At 54.4% G+C, this 18,719-nt stretch overlaps 1 protein-coding gene across 1 annotated transcript in view; it reads left to right on the top strand.

Moving 5' to 3' along the window:
• The first annotated feature begins 1,303 nt into the window (after positions 1-1,303).
• The window catches only part of PCSK6 (proprotein convertase subtilisin/kexin type 6), a 32,385-nt gene continuing 14,969 nt past the window's right edge, over positions 1,304-18,719 (top strand). Inside the window, 7 exon segments of the mRNA XM_030955552.1 lie at positions 1,304-1,418; positions 6,346-6,450; positions 10,618-10,728; positions 11,336-11,479; positions 12,042-12,118; positions 12,763-12,851; positions 15,958-16,130. Coding sequence (XP_030811412.1) covers positions 6,439-6,450; positions 10,618-10,728; positions 11,336-11,479; positions 12,042-12,118; positions 12,763-12,851; positions 15,958-16,130 — 606 coding nt within the window. The 5' untranslated portion in view covers positions 1,304-1,418; positions 6,346-6,438.

The following is an 18,719-nucleotide window of genomic DNA, read 5'->3' as shown; positions in this document are numbered from 1 at the left end:
GCCCCAGCCCTTGGCTTATCGTGGTGCCCTACGGGTGTCCAAGTTTATCCAGGTTTATCCGGAGTCCTGTCCCAAAACCCTCCCCACCTGCCTGGGGTTCACCTGGGGGTGCAGGGGGATGCCAGGGGTGTGGGAGCAGTGCTGGAGGGATGCAGGGGGGAGGTGCAGTGGGATGTGCCCGTGGGGGTTGTACAGAGGGGTGAGGGAGATGCCTGGGGGGATGCAGGGAGAACAGGGTGAGGGAGATGTGGGCAGTGCCAAGCATTCAGGGAGACAGAGGGGGAGGGGGGCTCAGGCTGGATTCCCGGGGGATGCAGGGGCTATGTGGGGAGTGGAGCCAGGGAATGCACGATGGGCTGGCTGAGGGAATGTAGGGGCAATGTGGGGAGTTTCTCTGTGGGGTTCAGGGGGTACCTGCAGAGCAGATCCGGCAGAACGCATGGAGGGCTGCCCGGGGGGAATGCAGATGCACAAAAGAAGATGCAGCGCCGGGGCATGCAGGGGGATGCGGGGGCGATGCGGGGGCTCTCTCTGAAGGGTGCCATGGGTTACCTGAGGAGCAGAGCTGGGAGGATGCATGGGGGCTGTCTGCGGGGGAAGGAGGGGAGGTATCCCGGGAAATCGGGGGCACAAAGGACGATGAAGTGGGGCGCAGGGGGAAACCCGGAGGGCAGTGCTGGGGCATGCAGAGGGATGCGGGGGGATGCAGGTGGTTGTTCACGGAGCAGCACCGGGGCGCGCAGGGGAGGATGCAGAGGGGACAGGGGATTGCCCGGTCACATGCAGGGGGAGGCAGGGGGGGTTCCGCGGAACAGCACCGCGGCACCCGGGGGGACGCAGGGGTCTGCTCGGGGACCAGCGCTGGAACGCGCAGAGGGAATGCCGGGGGGCGCAGGGAGTTGTGCGGAGGTACGCGGGGAAGGGACACAGAGCCGTGCACGGAGAGGTCCGGGGAGCTGCCCGGGGTCGGGCAGGGGGCTGCAGAGGTGTGCGGGGGCGTTCCGGGGAGCAGCGCCGGGCACGCAGCGGGGCTGCCCGGCGGCGGGCGGGGGACGCGGGGGGGCAGTGCCGGGGGCCGCCCCGTCCGCCCGCTCTCCCGGGCCCTCCCCGCCCCCCCGAGCATCCCCCGCCCCCGCGGGCTGCGGGGCCGGTTAAAAGGCGCAGCGCCCCGCTCCGCCCAGCCCGGCCCGGCCCGCACCATGCCCGCCGCCGGCCCCGGCGCGGGGAGCGCGGCCGCCCCGCCGCCCGCCCGCCTCTGCCTGCTGGCCCTGGCGCTGCCGCTGGCGCTCCCCGGGCGCGGGGCCGCCGCCGAGCCCGCCCGCACCGTCTACACCAACCACTGGGCCGTGCGGGTGCGGGGGGGCCCCGCCGAGGCCGCCCGCCTCGCCGCCGCCTACGGCTACATCAGCCTGGGGCAGGTAAGGGGCGGCGGGTCCCGGGGGGCTCCGGGAGCGGGCAGGTGCTGGGGCACCGGGAGCGGGGGATGCGGGGCCGGGGGGTCGCACCGGGGAGCTGCCGGGGGTTCTGGCGCCGTGAGCCTGCGGGGGATCGGGGAGCTGCCGGGGGTCTCACGCCGAGGGTCCCGCAACCGGAGAGGAGCCGAGGGTTCCGGGAAGCTACCGAGGGTCCCGGAACCGGAGTGGAGCGGTCTCGGGAAACTGCCGGGGATTCCGGCACTGGGAGCCTGCGGCAGATCCCCGGCGTGAGGAGCTCGGCGCCGGGGAGCTGCCCGAGGTGTCGCACTGGGGCTCCCGGTACCGGGAAGCCGACGATAGTCCCGGGACCGGGGAGGCGGCGGGGGTCCCGGGGAACTGCCGGCACTCCCGGGACCGGGGCAGGATCCCAGGAGCGGGAGGTGGACCCCGAGATCTCCCCGCTGGCGGAGGTCTCGCCGAGCTGCCCGGTCTCCCGGGAGCGAGGCGATGCCGGGGGTCCCGGGAGCGGGAGATGAGCCCCCCGGAGCGGTCGGGATGGGAACGGGGCCGATGCGGGGATGCTGTCGGAGCGCTTTGGCCCGGGGGCGGGCTCCCCCCGGGTGGATGCCCCTCCTCGGGGTGCCCTCGCCCCGCACCGCTGGGGGGTTGCACAAGTTCCTCCCACCCCGGAAAGTTGTATTTGTGGGTTTAACAAACTTTGGACTCTCTGGCCCGGGTTTTTATCGAAGATCTTGGGAACACAGAGAACTTTTGCTTTCAAACCCCCGCAGAACACTGGTGTCTTAAAAGAGATTTTACGCACAGCAGCTCATTTTCCTTTCAATTTCTTCATCCCCTGCAATCCCAGATGCAGACTGATGTCCTCGGAGTTTGTTCCAGAGTTTATGGCTATGGCGCTGCCCGTCGCTTTTTTGGCTGGGTGACACTTCAGGTTGTCCTCCTGCCCAAGGTGTCTCCCGGACTACAAATTATAACCTTGCTTTATATCGCAACCCTGCTTTTAACTATAATTAAAGTCACGGGGTGCTGCATAAACAATTTTTTGGGGGGAGGCTGAATTGGGCACATTGTCTCTTGCACCCGTGTCTGGGACTTCCCGTGGGGGACAACCCCTCACATCGCACCCTCAGGCTCCTACCTGCGTGCTCAGCTCCCGTCCCACCAAGGAGAAAATCACATGTATTGTTCAATCGTGTCTATCTCAGGGCTGGGCTAAGGTGGTTGTGCAACCCAAAGGGCTTTTCAGTGTTTATCCCTCTTCAGGCAGAGAATATCTTGATTGAACTTCCCACTCTCCCCAGTTGCATCAGCCTAACGTCAGCTCCTGGTTTGGGGTTTTGCTGTGTCCCTTCCCTGCTGGAGCATCTGTTACCCCTCCCTCCTTCCCCAGCATCCCGATTGTTATGTGAGCTCATCCCTGTGATGCTGGAGGCATTTGGCCCATGGGCGCAATGTGGCTCCACTGGAGCATCCATCCTTTCCCCCTGAGCCCTTTCCCCGGGGCAGCCCTGTGCAGGCTGGAGAGCAAGAGAAATATTTCTGTGGTTGCATCAGGGTGTTCCTGGCTCCCGCCTTTCCCGTGGATACTGGGAGCTCGTGCGCCACTGGGGCTTCCCCAGCTGCTCTCAACGCCCTGCCTTCAGCCCTCCATCTCTCCAAGCCTTTCCCATTGGCTTTTGGGCTTTTTCCACTGGGTCCTGTCCACGGTTAAACCTTGAGGGACTGCTTTCCCTGCACGTGTGTGACATTTGCTCAAGGTTCATGGTGTGTTGAGCCTCGTGAGGACCTGGGTGTCCCCCTCTTCTCTTGCATCATCAGCTTGTGGAGCTGCTGGTGATGGCACTGTCCCCAGTGAGATGTGCCCTCCTGGGGGGCCTGATTCTGGACAAACCTTCTGAGAAACTCTGCCAAGGATGTTATCACCCTGGGAAGATGTTTGAGTGGAGTCCCAAGTGGTGAGGGAGGAGGAGAGGTGATGGTCGCTGGATGAAGACCCAGCTGGGTGCAAAGAGGCTCAGCCCTGCCTTGGTGGCTGGTGACATCTTTTCCTCTGCGATGCAAGCCTGGAGGCTCCTGACACGGTACTGCCCGGGAAAGGCACTGCTGGGGTTGGCACACACAGCTCTGAGCATTTTCCCGTGCCCAAACCACGAGCCAGGACACTCTAAACCCTTCTGGGTCATGGCAGAGTGACATTTCCCTTGGGGAATCACTTGCGTCAACTTCTATTTAAGCGAAGCAAACAACTAAACAAAAGAAACGGCTTTTGCACCCTCGAACGCCTGCTCATTCCTCGGCGGCTCATTCCTCCCGCCGGGCTTTGTTCCCCGGCCGTGCCGGGGCGAGCCGGGACAGGCCCTGGCCGAGGGCGCTGTGGGGACGGCGCTGGAGCCCCGGGCAGCGCCGCTGGCTCGGGGGTGATGGTGACCCCCTTCCCATCCTGCTTGCAGGGTTTGTATGAGTTTTTCCATGTGAGGTGTCCAACACTTAAGTTTTGGAAGGGCTGGCACATCCTCGGTGGTCTCACCTGCAGTGCAGGAGAGGGATGGGATTAATTTTGGGCTGTGTTTGGAGCTCTCCTGGATTCCTGTCATCTCGCAGCTCTTGGCTTGATCCTTACTGAGCTGAACACAACCGCGATCATTTGAGAGTTACATTCCTGAAGGCAGGAGCTCAGCGACTGGACCCCTTGTCCCTGTTGGGAATGGGTGGTGTCCCCAGGAGGGGAGGGCTCACTGCCTTCCCGGTTGGATCCACCCTTTGGGAAGGCACCAGTGCTGGTGTAGCTGTACTTTGCACAGATGAAATGGTTTGGGTGCGATGGGATTGCATTACAAAGCACTTACTGAGCTGACTGATCACAAGGAGGACCAACAAATCCTTTTACATTTAAAAGAAAAATGACATTTACAAGTTTTTCTCCTTAGAATATCCTAGGTGGAATGGGACATCTGCAGGTCCACCAGGTTGGTCCACTGGGACCAACCTCTGCTCAGACTTTCAGGGTATTCCCATCATGGGAAGGTTTTTCTTATTTTTCTGCCCATAAATCCCAGGAGGATAAAGAAGTGGGGCACAGAGTTCTTTTCCTGCTGCTCTGGCTATGTATCCCCAGAGCCTGTGATGAGATCATTACCTTCCCTGTGCTCTTGCTGCTTTGCATCACATGGTAATTTTGCATTTATTTGTGAAAAGGAAGGAAGAAATTCTTTACTTAGGAAGGAATTGTTTACTGTGGGCATGGTGGGGCACTGGCACAGGTTGCCCAGAGAAGCTGTGGATGCCCCATCCCTCTCTCAGGTCAGCCTGGATAAAGCTTGGAGCAAGCTGGTCTAGTGGAAGGTGGCCCACATGGCAGGGGGTTGGAACTGGATGACTTTAAGATCCCTTCCAACCCTAAACCCACTGCAGGATTTTCTGGTAAGCCCTGTACTCCAATTTCCAGGCAGAGTGAGCGAGAGGCAGGGTGGCCTTGTCAAGATTTCCCTAAAATATGGAGAGGTTGAAGCATCCTCCTTCTCTTTTTTAAGTGCAAATGGATTTGAAGAATGGGTTTAAAAGGCAAATACAGATTGCAATGAGCAACCTCTTTATGTGGATGTTAAAGAAAATGCCCAGCTATGCTGTAATGTGAAGGGGGAAGAGGGAGTGTTTAAATGAATTTGAGTGGAAATAAATTATAAAAATCACACTAACAGCAGTAAAGTTGGTGAAATGACATCCTGGCATAAAAGGCAGAGCAAGACTAATTAAATATTTAATGCTTGTAAGAGACACTGGCAGATCTCAAGGTACCAAGTGTGATAAAGATGTGAGTAGTTGTCATCTGCTTTAGTATCTGATCCAGACAAACCTGTTTGTTCCCTGCTGTTCCATTGCAGCCAGCCCTAGTCTGGCCTCAGGAATGTCACCCTGGCCCCTGGGTCACGCATGGTCTTGAAGATGTTGCCTTGTGGGTTGCAGATGGGTGCTTGTAGGATGGCCCTTTCTGGTCCTGTGAGCAAGACACAGGGAATGTCACTGGTTCCCAACATCCAGCTCCTGACATGACATGGAATGTAGGTTTTTTTGGTGGAGTGGAAAAAAAAAGGAAACCAACTCAGGCAAAAGTGAATTTATAGCAAAGTCCCAATTTGTACCCAAATTATGTGATCTGGGAGCCACATACCAGCGAGTGCAGCTTTTGGGTCATTCCCGTCCCTCTGGCTGTGAATCCCTGTGGGATGTTTCACATGCGGTGTCTGGCTGAGATCCCTCGATTCATTGCATAGCCCCGGCACTTTATCCGTGCTTTTGGGATGAAAAAAGAGGAGTTGTGGTGTCTCCAGATGCCAGGCTGAGAGGGCCGGAGGCAGCGCAGCCACCCCGGGGCTTGGCAGGGTGGCGTGGCTGGCACCGTGTTCTCCTGCAAATGCTGCCATCCCTCACTCCAGGCGATGCACATTTATATCCCACGCTTCCCAGGAGCATCCCAGGGATCACATCACCTCTCCTGATGTGCAGCCGGGGCAAAGCCGGAGCGCCGGGCGGAGAAGGCAGGAGGATGAGGCACAGCTCCCCTGGCTGCGCCGCAGCTGCTGAGCTCATTTTTAGCTCATTATTTCTGCTTGGGAGCTGATGAAAGGCAGTTTTCAAAGATGCATTTAATGGGTGAAAATTCATAAAAATGTTTTCCGGGCTCTGTTGTGCCAGTGCAGCGTCCGACCACCAACGCTGTTTGTCACAGCGGTGGCAGCGGGGCTGGTGCCAGCATCCTGCATCCTCCCCAGCCCCAGGAGCTCTGTGGGACTGAGGGATTTGGGGTGCAGGGCACGGCTGCACTGATGCTGCCCAGTACAAAATGGGGGGGGGCAGCCACAGGAAAACAGACTTTAAAAGAAACAACCCAAACAACCTCTTTTTTTTTCAGATTGGAAGCTTGGAAAACTACTACCACTTTCACCACAGCAAGACGTTTAAGCGCTCCACGCTGAGCAGCCGGGGACCGCACAACTTCCTCCGCATGGACCCCAAGGTACAGGGCTGGGCACCCTGGCGTCCCCCAGCCCCTGTGGGGTGGGTGGATGGGGGTCCCCACCTGTCTCTGGAGGAGGCTGTTGGCTTGATCTGGGTCAAAAGTGAGCTGTAGCATTTCGGGATGACATGTTACCCTTGAGCCACAGCCCTGCACACACGAGTGACTCACTGGGCACGGGCACGGAGAGCTGTGGTGAAAAATACGTAAAAGTGACTAAACACTAACATCTGCCTGAAAGCCGGGAGGAAGAAAAGGGGGAAAAGCTTTCCAGGACAGAAAGGCTGTTGCATGCTCGGGGTGTTGATCCAGTTGCCACAACACTTGCTGCCTCAATGGTTGCTATGTGTGAAATCCTTGGCAATAGCTCTGCATTGCTTCTTTCCTAGAGCAAGCATCCAAAGGGATTTTCAGCGCAGCTGAATTGACAAAAGTAATGGGGTGGGGGGAAGAAGGCAAGGAGGGACCTGGGCGAGCTGGGTTTGGGGTGGTGGGGAAGGGCTGGGGCTCCCCTGTGGCTGTCCTCCTCCTGCAGCTCCCCCTGAGCTCTGCGAAATGTGACTTGTGCAGAGCAGGGGAAGGGTTAATGGTGGGAAGGTTTTTTTGGGAGAGGGTGATATAAAAGCAGGAAAAAACCATTTTGGTGAAGGTAGCCCAAGCTGCTGGTGCCTGCAGAGATGCCTGGCCATCCTCAGGGTGCTCAGACACCCTTGGGATGCTCCTTCCCAAGACATCTCCAACCCACTCCACACCCGGTCCCATCTGCATCTCCCCAGATGCACACAGCAGCCCTGCGCTCCCCGGGCTTTCCGCAGAGATTTGCTGTTCAATATTTGGACAAGGTCTGTAGCACATTTTTGAGGAGGAGGCGTTCGTTGGTTCGCGTGGCTGCTTTGCCAGCGGGGGAAACCTCGGCGAGGGGAGCCTGGTGCCCTGGAAGTGTGCTGGGCTTTAATTAAAGCTGTTCGCCCTCAGGGGGTGCACAGGCATCCCAGCAAACAACGAACTCTCTGCATTTGAAATACCCCCATTTAAATGAGTCTGGTTATAATGCAAACTAAATCAATTGGCTTTTAGTCATATTAACCTTTACCTTACCTTGCTCTGTGGGCTCCAAGCTGGAGCAATTAACTCCTGTTCTCTTAATCCTTCCTTATCAGTTCAAAACCTGTTGGCATGTCTTGTCTCTCCCCCTCTCCCATGTACATTTACAAATCGTTTAAGTGATGCATTCAGATGGCAACAGCTTAGCATGCATGCAGGAAAACATCACCTCGAGGCACGAGGACAGGAGCTGGAATAGGGAGGATGGAAACAAATCTTGCAGAAATCCTGCGGAACCAGCCAATCCGGTTGTTTGCAGATGTTGGGTGGTTCATGCCTTCTGGGGGCTATTGTTTCCAGCGCTGTTGTTTGTTTGCTGTGGGGTTCGGTGGCATGAGCTGGGCAGAAGGACCACGCCAAGCTCTCCACCCCCAGGAGAAGTCTGGGGAAGGGGAGACTCCAGGACACACAGGGAAGCAGCCAGGGTCTGGTCCTTGGGTAACCACACTGCTGCTGAGCTGCCCTGTTGCCCCAAGAGACCCCTGGGGCAGCTGGCTGCTCCTGCTGGGGCTGCTATGAGCCAAGAGATGTGGCATGGAAAGGGAGGAAGGATGTGGAAAATCCAGCAATTTTGGGGATAGGTCATGGTGGTGGGAGCTGGGGAGGGACAGTGGGGTGCAGAGTGGGGTCACACCATGCTGTGCCACCCCTGTTAGGGCTCCACTTGCAGCTCTTACTGCCATAAACTTCCCTTGCTCACTGGAATGCTCCTGTTGGTCCATGCAGCGCTTGAGCCTCCATCCTCGCTGCTCCAGTCTCTTGATCCCCATCAGGGGATGCCATGGCCTTGGTCCCTGTGCCTCTGGCCACACACCACAGCAAAACCAGCCCCATCTGAATTATTTGCTGTGCTTTATGGCAAACGTGTGCTGGAACCATCTTGTTTATCCTGGACCTCCACTTTAACTCCTGCACAGCCACTGGGATCCCTGGAAGTGTTGAAGGCCAGGCTGGATGAAGCTTGAAGCAACCTGGTCTGGTGGAAGGTGTCCCTGCCCATGGCAGAAGATTTGGAGTGAGATGAGCTTTAAGGTCCCCCTCAACCCAAACCATTCTGTGATTCTGCAATAATTAGGGTTTGCAAGGGTAGAGCTGGGACCCTGGGCCTCAGGACTGTAACAGTTTGGGCCATTTCTAGTACTAAAAAGCCTTTTTCCCCCTTTATTTTACATTTTCAAGATGCTTCTCCCCAGCCTGAATCAGCAATGGAAGTTGATCTGAGTTTCATGAGCTGCAGGAGCTGTTGCAGGGATGCCCCAGACTCCTCCTGCTTGCCTATTTTCCCATGCCAGCCACATTGATTTATCAACTCTTCCTTGAAATCAATGTCCTTAAACTGCTGATTTCTCTGTGTCCACACACGATGGCTCCATCGACCCCTGGCTGGCAGCGCTGGGGTCGATCAGGGGCCTGTTTGAGATGAAGACGTCCCTGTGAGGCAGCTCCTGACAAAAACCCCCAAAATCCCACACCTTACCATCATTCCTGCATCCTGCAAAGCAGCCCAAGCTGTGGCTTGGGCAACCAGACTCATGGAAATGCTGCCAGGGAGTGGTGCTTTAAGGAAAAAAGCCTGTTATTTGGGCCATAACCCCTATTTAATGTATTTTTATTTTTTTTTAACTAGACCATGAAGTTATATTTTTGCTTCCAGTGTTTAAATCCATCACTGTGTAAGCAAAGCGGTGCACTCTCAGCAGCCAAGGCAGCGTGGAAAATCATTTTTCTATGAAATACATTTTTTTTCTCCCTTTCAATAGTGTTTTTTTTTTCTTTATAATATATATGTGTTTAAAACCCAAGCTCTAGGCTGGAAGCTGTCAGGTTTCTGACATCCACCTCCATCTGAGGCACCAAGCAATAAACTGTGCAGGAACTCAGTTCAGCTGACAGTTTTACATAAATGAGCTCAACAAAAGTTGCACTTTGTATTTTTATTCCTTTTGTTACAAAACCTTAGTCACAACAATAGAGACATCCCCATGAGTAGCTCCCAAAAGACCCGGAGCCATCAGGAAGAAAGTGTCCACCAAGGAGGGATGTGCCACACAGCCCTCACAGTTCATTGGCTGGTGCCTCCTTTCTCCACCAGCACAAACATCTGTAAAGATTTGGTCCATAAATTACTTTTATAACCTTTTTTCACTAAACTTGTGCTTCACCTTTACAGGACAGGAAAGCCCTTTGTGTGGCAATAAAGGGTCTGGGGGGCGGTTAATGTTTGATAGGGATGGGATGTGGCTGCTTCCAAAGCAGCACCTTAGGCAGCTCCCACTACAGTGCCGTGGGCAAACATCAGCATTTCCCAATCATGGCCTTTTCCAGATCATTTCCCGTTTGATCTCCCTGCGTGTCATGCCCCGCTGGAACGCAAACAAATGTCAGAGTGGTCGGCTCCAAGGCCACCTCACACGCAGCCACTGCCAAAAATACTTATGTGGAGCTGGCCACGTCCCCTGAGATCTGTCACAGCCATGTGTGGCCGTCACATATTTTTGGGAAATGCATGCTGTGCTTGGGTAAAGCCCCCAGTTTTTGTTATTTTATCAGGAGGAAGGAGCTCGAAGGATGAGCAGCCCCGAGCCAGGTGGAACAGCCTCAGGGCTGAGCTGCTGCCTCCCAGCCGGCAGGAAGGATCATCCCAAAAACCAAGCCAAGCACCTGAGTATTCTCCAAAACTTTGACTAAACACTGAAATATGTGGTCTGTCTCCAGCGGGACTCCAGCGTGTGCTTCTGTGCTGCGCTGAGCCGGGGGGGCTCAGGCACGCGCTTCCAGGCGCCGTTGTTTGTGCTCCAGGGCTCTGCTGCTCCAGCAGAGGAATCTGCTCTGGCTTAGACAGCACCACGAGCTGAGCTCACCCTGTCTGTCTGTCCATCCATCCCGTCTCCTTCCAAATGGAGCTGCTGTCTCCACAGCAGCTCTGACCACTGAGATGGGGATTTGCCAGAGCACGGGGTTCAGGCTGAGGCTGGCATTGCTTCTGCATCCCACATCCCATTTCAGTGGGCAATGCCAGGCTCAGTGCCCATGGGTGGTGCTGACCCAGGTCTCTGCTTGCAGGTGGACTGGCTGCAGCAGCAGGAGGTGAAGAGGAGGGTGAAGAGGCAGGTCAGAGGGGAGCCACACGCCCTGCCCTTCAATGACCCGGTGTGGCCCAACATGTGGTACCTGGTGGGTGTCTCCCTGTCACTGCTTTATGGGGGGTCATTTATTTCTAAGCAAATGCATCATCAATCTTTGCTCAGCCCAGCCAGTAATAAAATAACAGCATCAAATGTGCTTGGCAGCAGGATTTAAAAATTGTGAATTAATACACCTGAGAGTCTGGTTGGAAGTGTTTCACCCTTGTTAGCAGCCCATCTTCATGGTCTGCACAGCAAAGGCTTGGGAGCAGCACTGCTGTATTTTACCCATCCCAGAGCTGCAGCCATCTATTTGTAATATAATTTTTCCCTCCCTGCTTCATCGATCTGTATTTGACAGGGAAATTCATTGAAAATTAAGGGTGGAAAGGAAGTGAGCACTTCAAAACCCAGGAGCCCATAGTACTTGAAATGGAAGAGGAAAAGAATAATGGGGAGATAGCATTGCCTGGATTAACTGCTGCAGGATGGGTTTGATCTGTGGAGTAAAGTTATAACAAATCTGCAAGTTATATGGCAGGGGGTGGGTTGTAAATGTATTTTCTGGTTGATTAAATGGGCTCCCAGCCTGGCTGTTTGCTTAGATGGGCTGGAATGGGGTTGCAGCCCTTTTGCAGCTGTGTTTGTCCCTGCAGCACTGCGGTGATAAAAACAGTCGGTGCAGGTCGGAGATGAACATCCTGGCAGCCTGGCAGAGGGGCTACACGGGCAAGAACGTGGTGGTCACCATCCTGGATGACGGCATAGAGAGGAACCACCCCGACCTCCTGCAGAACTACGTGAGCTGGGGGATGGACGGGATGGACTGGGGCTGATCCTCACCATGAATTGATTCATGGAGAATTTCAGTGTGTAAACACAGCTGAAGTCTGTGCATTGGCATATTTAGAGGAAAAGGTTTGTTGTTTTCTTTTTTTTTTTTTTAAAGCTTGAGATGTTTTTAAGAAGGAAATGAGGTTTTTAGATAAAGAGGATTGGGGGAACTCCCTTTGCAGCTGCCTGGGAAGCAGCCTCCTCCCTCTGCTCACCAGGGCAGAGCCAAGAATCTGCATGAACCCGTGCAGCCCCAGCTCAAACCCCACATGGCCAGAGTGGGAGGGAGGGGGTTGCTGAACCCAGCAGGATTTGGGGTTCAGAGGAGCAGTTCCTGAGGTAGCAGGATATTTCCCCTGGGAAACACGCAGGACTGCAGCCTAAAACTATTTATTCCGAGCAAACAGACAGAAACTCAAGGGAACATGTAATTTTCTGCTCTGCTTGCCTGCACTGGCCATCACTGCAGCTACTGGCCACCACAAGCACCTAGTAAGTTGAATTTAATGGTGAATCTAATATTTTCAGGACCCTCTTGCAAGCTATGATGTTAATGGGAATGACCATGACCCCACTCCACGCTATGATGCCAGCAATGAGAACAAGTATGTGATGATAATTGTAATGGAGCAAGGGGTTTGGGGGTGTTCCTGAGGGCGGGGTGTCCCCTCTGGGGTGACTTCCAGATCCCTTTCCTCACTCCCAGTGCTGAGGAGGAGGCTGTGTTAAGGGCTTTGCACTAAGTCCTTGTGTTTAATGCAAATTCAGCTGGCGCCAACCACACCAATTGCTAATGAATCCTCCAGCCACCCAATACAGTACCAGGGGGTTCCTTGCCCTGGCTGGGGATTGAACCAATGTGTCAGGATGGGTGGCTGAGATGGCAAAGCCTGGATGCATTTTTTGGGCTTCAGTTAAAGTGGGATGGTTACAGGTGGAAAGGAAACAGGAATGCAAAGAGCAGCCTGCATAGAGGCGCAAGATGCAAAGAGGAAGTTGCATTTAGGTGCAAAATGCAAAGAGGAAGTTGCATCAAGGTGTAAAATGCAAACAGCAAATTGGATTTAGGTGCAAAATGCAAACAGCAAATTGCTTTCAGCATTAGTTTCCTCCACCCACTTGGTGTGGGTTTTGGGTAAGGGCAGTTTCTTGCTCTGCTCCAGCCTTGGGGCTGGTGTTGGGTGCTGGGTGGGGTGTGGCTGGGGGGATCCTTTGCCATGGCCAGAGCTGATGGGGTTTCTCCTTGCAGGCACGGCACTCGCTGCGCGGGGGAGGTGGCGGCGGCGGCCAACAACTCCTACTGCATCGTGGGCATCGCCTACAACGCCCGCATCGGAGGTGAGGCTGCACCTCCACGGCTCCCCTGCCCTTCACCATCCCCCTGAGGCACCACGGCCACCCTGGTCACACCAACAGGCTCCTGGGGGAGAGCTGGGATGCTGCTCCCCCGTCTCCTTGATGGTGCCTTGGCTGCAGGGAGCCCCAGGGGTGTTGGGGGAGGAGGATGGGTGCTGTGGCATGCAGGGGGCTCTGGCTCCATGGATTTAGGGTGGAATCTTTCTGCTTGGGCTGCATCCTTGCTGTGAGGGTGTATGTGGATTGAGGATGTGGTGTTTTCACCCCAAAAGTCCACAACTGCTCTTGTGGGGTCTGTCCTTAGGGGTGGCTGTGTTTGCTGTGGTCAGTGGTGCTGGCTGAGGTTCAGAGCTGATGTCACTTGTTTGTGGGGTCAAGGGATGCTGAGGAGCTGCTCAGAGCAGGGGGCCTGGGGAGAACCCCAAAAATACCCTCAGGGGGAAAAAACACCAAGAAGGTGGGGGGTTAGAGATGCATATAGGGGGGATTTTCTGCACAGCCCCTCAAATAACGTGTATGGAAAGCAAATGAATCTCTATCACCAAATTGGATCCTAGTGCTAATTAGCATTGCTGAGTTCATTTGTATTAGCTGAACTGGTTTAAGCTGGGGCAACCCTGGGGACATGAGGGTCTTAGCAAGGGTGGTAGTGTGGTGTCCCACCTTACATGGCTGGTGGAACAGCGTAGGGGACAAATCCCTGGAGCTGGGTTCTTTCAGCCTTCAGCCCATCCCTGGCATGGTTGGAACAGGAAAGGGGCTTTTGCTGCAGCCCCTCCTACCACCCCAGTGCTGGGAGAAGTGACTGTCAGCAGCAGGGACCCAAATGCCCACAAGTGGATTTGGGGTTTAATTCCTTCTTTTGGCTTATTCATCCTGGCTGTGCAGGAAACAGCTTTTGTTAGGGTTGTGTCTGCATGGGAGCAATGTCCACAGGGATCTTGCTCTTGGCCAAGTAGCTCCTGTGGTTGTCTATGCTGGGAAAATCTCCAGAGGGAAGAACTAACCCCAGGGAGGGTGAAGAGTGGACTGGTAGGGCTGTAAGGGCTATGGCACATCATCCCATCCCATCTCCTGTGCCCCCTTCATGTGTGATGGCTTTTTGCTTCTTTGAGCCTTCTTGCCTCTAAAAACCCATCTCTAAGCACACAGCAAGCAGCAGCAGAGCAAGGCAAAGCTCATGGTGGGATTTATTGGATCCTACAGGATCAGGCCATTCCCTTCATGCTCCTTTCTCTACAGCAGCTGTGGAGACGAGAGTTCCTTGTTGACTTTATGACGACCTCTGGGTCTCATTTTAATTTGCTCCCTTTAACGAGTGCCTTGCCTCAGGGGTGTGCTGGGGAGGTGTTGAGTGAGACAAGACACCTGGCAGAGGGCTGGGGGCCGGGGGCTTCCCACAACGTGAGCAGGCAAAGGGGAAAAATAGAATCTGAGCCCTATCAAGTTTGGGATCATGGAGTAAAATATGCTATAGCTGCAGTGAGAGTGATTTTAGATGGATTACACAAATAAACCAGCGATTAATGAGCACAACTTGTTGGGGAAGCCTATTTGTCACACTCTGAGAGCTCCCATCTAATTTTACTGGTTGCTCTTCAGTGCTCTTGCATTGCTTTTCATATGCCCTGGGCAAAACACATCACTGCTCAAGGAAAGGGCTCCTGCCATTCCTCCTCCTCTTCCCTCTCCTCCAACGCTCGCTTTGGAGGTCGGTGCTGCTCCCTGTGTGACACAAAGCTCATTTATTTTGCAGCACCCACCCCTGCTCCCTTCTGCTCCCCATATTTGACCAGGGAGCCCCTCATTGTGGGTGGCTGTGTCTGGGCAGACTTTGGGTTGGCTTTGGGTTGACTTTTTGGCTGATTTTGGGCTTGCTGATGAGAACAGCCAGATACAGCAAGCACAAACCCCATCCCTCAGCTGGCTTTCCTTGCCGTGTGCAGCTCAGACACTGGGCTTGGCTCTTCGCCCTTTCTCCTTGTGTTTTCTTGTTGACAAAGAGGAATTTTTTGGGAACAGCTCTGCTCCCTGATTTTACATTTCTAAGCTTGGTTTTGGCTGACTGGGGACAGCGTCAGAAGGAGATATTTGAGTTGACTGGTGTCCAGAGCGCAGCTGCAGCTGGAATGACATCTGCCTGCATTTGTTTGCTTTAAGACAAAATACATGTGGAAGGGGAAATGCGTTTTCATAAACCAGACTCTCCCTGGCTGACAAAATACGATGCTGAAATTTCCAGCATTGCTTTTCCTGCAAGGGCTGTTTCTGGGCAGCCTGTTGGGGTGCTTGGCACCCTCTACCCACTGTATTGAGAGGAAATCCAGCAGGGAAAGGGTGATGGAGAGCAGAGGGGGTTGTGCTCTCATATTGCAGCAGTCACAGGCTGGGGTTGTGCAGCAATCTCCCAGCCCATCCCACCATGGCTGGTGGGCTCTGCCTGTGAGCATCCTAGCTGGTACCTGCTGGCATTCCCAGCTGAGAGTTATCCCAGGTGGCTTTGTTGTCCCACCATGTGTTGGGGTCCTGGCTCTGATTTGGGCCATACAAACCACTGCCTGGGGATTTTTCCTGGGGGTTTTCCCTCTCCAGGGAACTGCTGGTATCAGTTGGGCAGTGATGGGGTTTGGGAACAGTCACAGTCATCCCCACTCAAGGAGAGAGGCTTCATCCCGCCAATGTGCCTGAAGCTGTGGAGCACAAGTGTTCAGGAAATGCCAAAATCTTCCAGGTGGAGAAATGTGCTAGCTAAGGAATCAAAAGGGGAGAAAAAAGGATTTTAGTGGGGGGATTTTGTCGCTGGGGAGTGCAGTACCACTACCACCACTCATTCCCCACCAGAGGAGGGGAAGTGAAATTTAACACCCCCTTGTCCATCACATGAAGCCAGCAACACAGAAAAGCTTCCCCATAGCTCCCCAGCCTCCTGCTGCCAGGCTTGTTGGCATGCGGGGCCACGGGCTGAAGCTATTCCAGGCGCGCCTGAGCCGTGCGGTTTCCGCCGCCGTTAACAAAGCCCTTTGATTGCAATCCTCACACTGTCATCCACGCCATGAAGCCCTAATGTCTGATGTTTTTGTGCTTTTAGGCATTCGTATGTTAGATGGAGATGTAACAGATGTTGTTGAAGCGAAGTCGCTTGGCATCAGACCCGATTACATTGACATTTACAGCGCGAGCTGGGGGCCAGATGATGATGGGAAGACAGTTGATGGACCTGGTCTATTGGCCAAACAGGCTTTTGAGCAAGGCATTAAAAAGGTGTGGATCCCACAGCGCCCAGACGCGCTCGCCCTCCTCCTCCTGTCCCGGGGTCTGGCGCGGGGATGGGCAGCTCGGCCCCCGAGGCGATGCCAGCACTAGGGCTGGGGCGGGGGGAGCCAATCATCTCTAATTTTTCCTAGTTGTCCCCTAAGAGCTCCCCTGGATTTGGCGGTCAAGGGTGGTGACGGCGGGAGGTGCCTGGTGCTGGTGGGACCCCTCGGCACAGCCCCGGCAGAGCAGGGAGGCCCCAGGTCGTGTGAAGCTCTGCCGGGATGAGAAACCCAAAGCGGTTCTTGGGGGGTTAACTTTGCACCCCAGAATGTCCCCCTGGATGCTGGTGTGGATGGAAACAGCAGTATCCCAATCCCCAGTATGTCCAACCATCTCTTCCATGCTCTTTGGGTTCCTGGTATCCTTTCCCAGGGGCCTCTGTCACATAACGCATTCCCCTGGTTTTCCACCCAGAACAAGTGGCTGTGTCATGGCTGGGGAGGGACATGGGTGTTGCCACAGGATCTGACAATGGATTGTTGTCCTTGTTTGGCCAACATCACATATGATTGACAGCTGTCAATCCCTGCTGGGGATGCTCTGGCCCCTTCCTGTGCCCCTTCCCTTTTTGGGTACTTTTAAAAAATGCCCAATATTGGCTAAAAGCATTGGGAAAAAGGCCTTTTTGACCACTTGGTGGGCACTGTGAGTAAGTGTTGCAGTGGCTTAGGGCTCCACAGTGGCTGTTCCCTGGGTGCTCCAGAGAATCTGGGAGTGGGATTCCATTGCCAGCAGCCCCAGGCCGGGCTGTGAAGCCCCCACTTCAACCTCTACCACCGCTCCTTCCTCTGCTGCCTCGTCCCGCAGCGTGCCGGGAGTTGGGGCGGCCTCTTATCTAAAAATAGGGTGGAGTGCTTTTCCCACTGTTTACTTGATTTCCTGCTGGGGCGGTGAGCCTGCCGAGGAATCCATTGAAGTGCCGGGCAGTTCACGCCGTGTAAATACGGGGAACAAGCTGCTTTTTAGACCTTATTTTTCCACGCAGGAGCAAACACGCAGCAGCAGGGTACTTCCCTAGCACAGCCCCACTGTCTCAGGATGCTTGTTTTTGCCTCCCAGGGGACACCCCAGTCCCTCCACTGCCACCCCGTGTTTGCAGCACCCACTATCCCACATGCACAACTCGTAATTGCCAACTCCATCTCCTTAAATAACAAGGAAAGCTGCAAGCAGATAGTTAACTGCCACCTTTAGCCCGAGCAAACAGCTGTAACCAAGTTATAAATCCTTAAAATTGAGTTTTTAATGGAAACATTAAAATAACCTTTATCTATTAGCGATAGGACTGCGCTGGGGTAATTTATCATCTTGTTTCTTGTTCCTCCAGCCACACTTTATTAGTTCCCAAGCTAACGAGGAGATATTTATCCTGGTCATTCACAGAGTGCTGTTGGGCAAACACCCAGGCCCTGCAGAGCTGCAGAAGCAGGAGATGCTGTGCATCCCACAGCCAACCCATGAGCTGCTGGGGTGAGCTGGATCAGCCCCAGCTTGGCCAGGGAGGGATTCCCTGGTTTAAATGATGCCCAGATTCAGGTTTTATAGCAACCAGGCGACCCTCACTGGCACTGCATTGTCTTAGGAGGATGGCAAATTAAGAAGCTGGATGTTTGGGGACTGCTTACAGAAATCTTGCTTGTTGCTTGTTTGAGAGCAAAGGGAAAGAATGGATTTTTCCAATCCGAAGGAGCTGCAATATGTGGTGAGCTCTTGCTCACCAGCAAATGCTGTCAGGTGTTAGCTGTACATTGTTGTAGTGTCATTCATGTGCCTGTTCATGTCCTCAGGTAACTGTGCTGTCTCCAAACCCACTTTGCCCCAGTGCAGCCCTGCCTGGGCATCAGGGGATGTGGGTTTGGAGCAGGTCTGAGCCTTTCTTGGGTCCTGTAGGTGTGACACTCAGGTGAGGGATGAAAGGGAGGTCTGGGCTCCCAGTCTCCTGATCCCAATCACAATCATTGCTCCATCTCCAGATGCTTGGCCAATTGTGTCAGGTTTTATTCCTCTGATTAGTGATTTGGGGAAGCTTGGGTTGCATGTAGTGGGACCCATCCTTGAAGGTGTTTTGACTTTGATGTGGGTGAGCTGGACGGTTGCTGTCTGTGCCGTGCGTGTGGGCTGGGATGCTGCCTCCTTGGAGATCCAGGAAACCCTGGAAAGTGGGATGGGAGATGCCAGCAGCAGGCTTGGTGGGCTGGCAAGCTGGGTCGAGCTCTCTGTGACGTGGAGCAGGGCAGTAATTCCCTTGGCAATTACACTTTTTCTTGCAGAGCTCCAGACAGCTCTATTAATCTTTGCTAGGGAAATACCCACCCAGTTTTGCTGGGAGGCAGCCCAGATAATGAAAACTTTCATAAAGTAAGGAAAGAGCCTGACTTAGACTGTCTATCCAGAGGCAGGGTCAGCTCAGAAAGCCTGTGCCCCAGGAGGGGGGCGAGACAGGTAATAAACTGTCCCGCTCCCCCCGGCGCCTAAAGCCCACAATAAATCCCGGTGAATTCCTCCAGTGCAAAGCTGCTTTATTATTATTATTGT

The sequence above is a fragment of the Camarhynchus parvulus genome, chromosome 10, assembly GCF_901933205.1.
Source record: "Camarhynchus parvulus chromosome 10, STF_HiC, whole genome shotgun sequence".
Lineage (NCBI taxonomy): Eukaryota > Metazoa > Chordata > Aves > Passeriformes > Thraupidae > Camarhynchus > Camarhynchus parvulus.
This window is presented reverse-complemented; position numbering and strand designations above follow the sequence as displayed.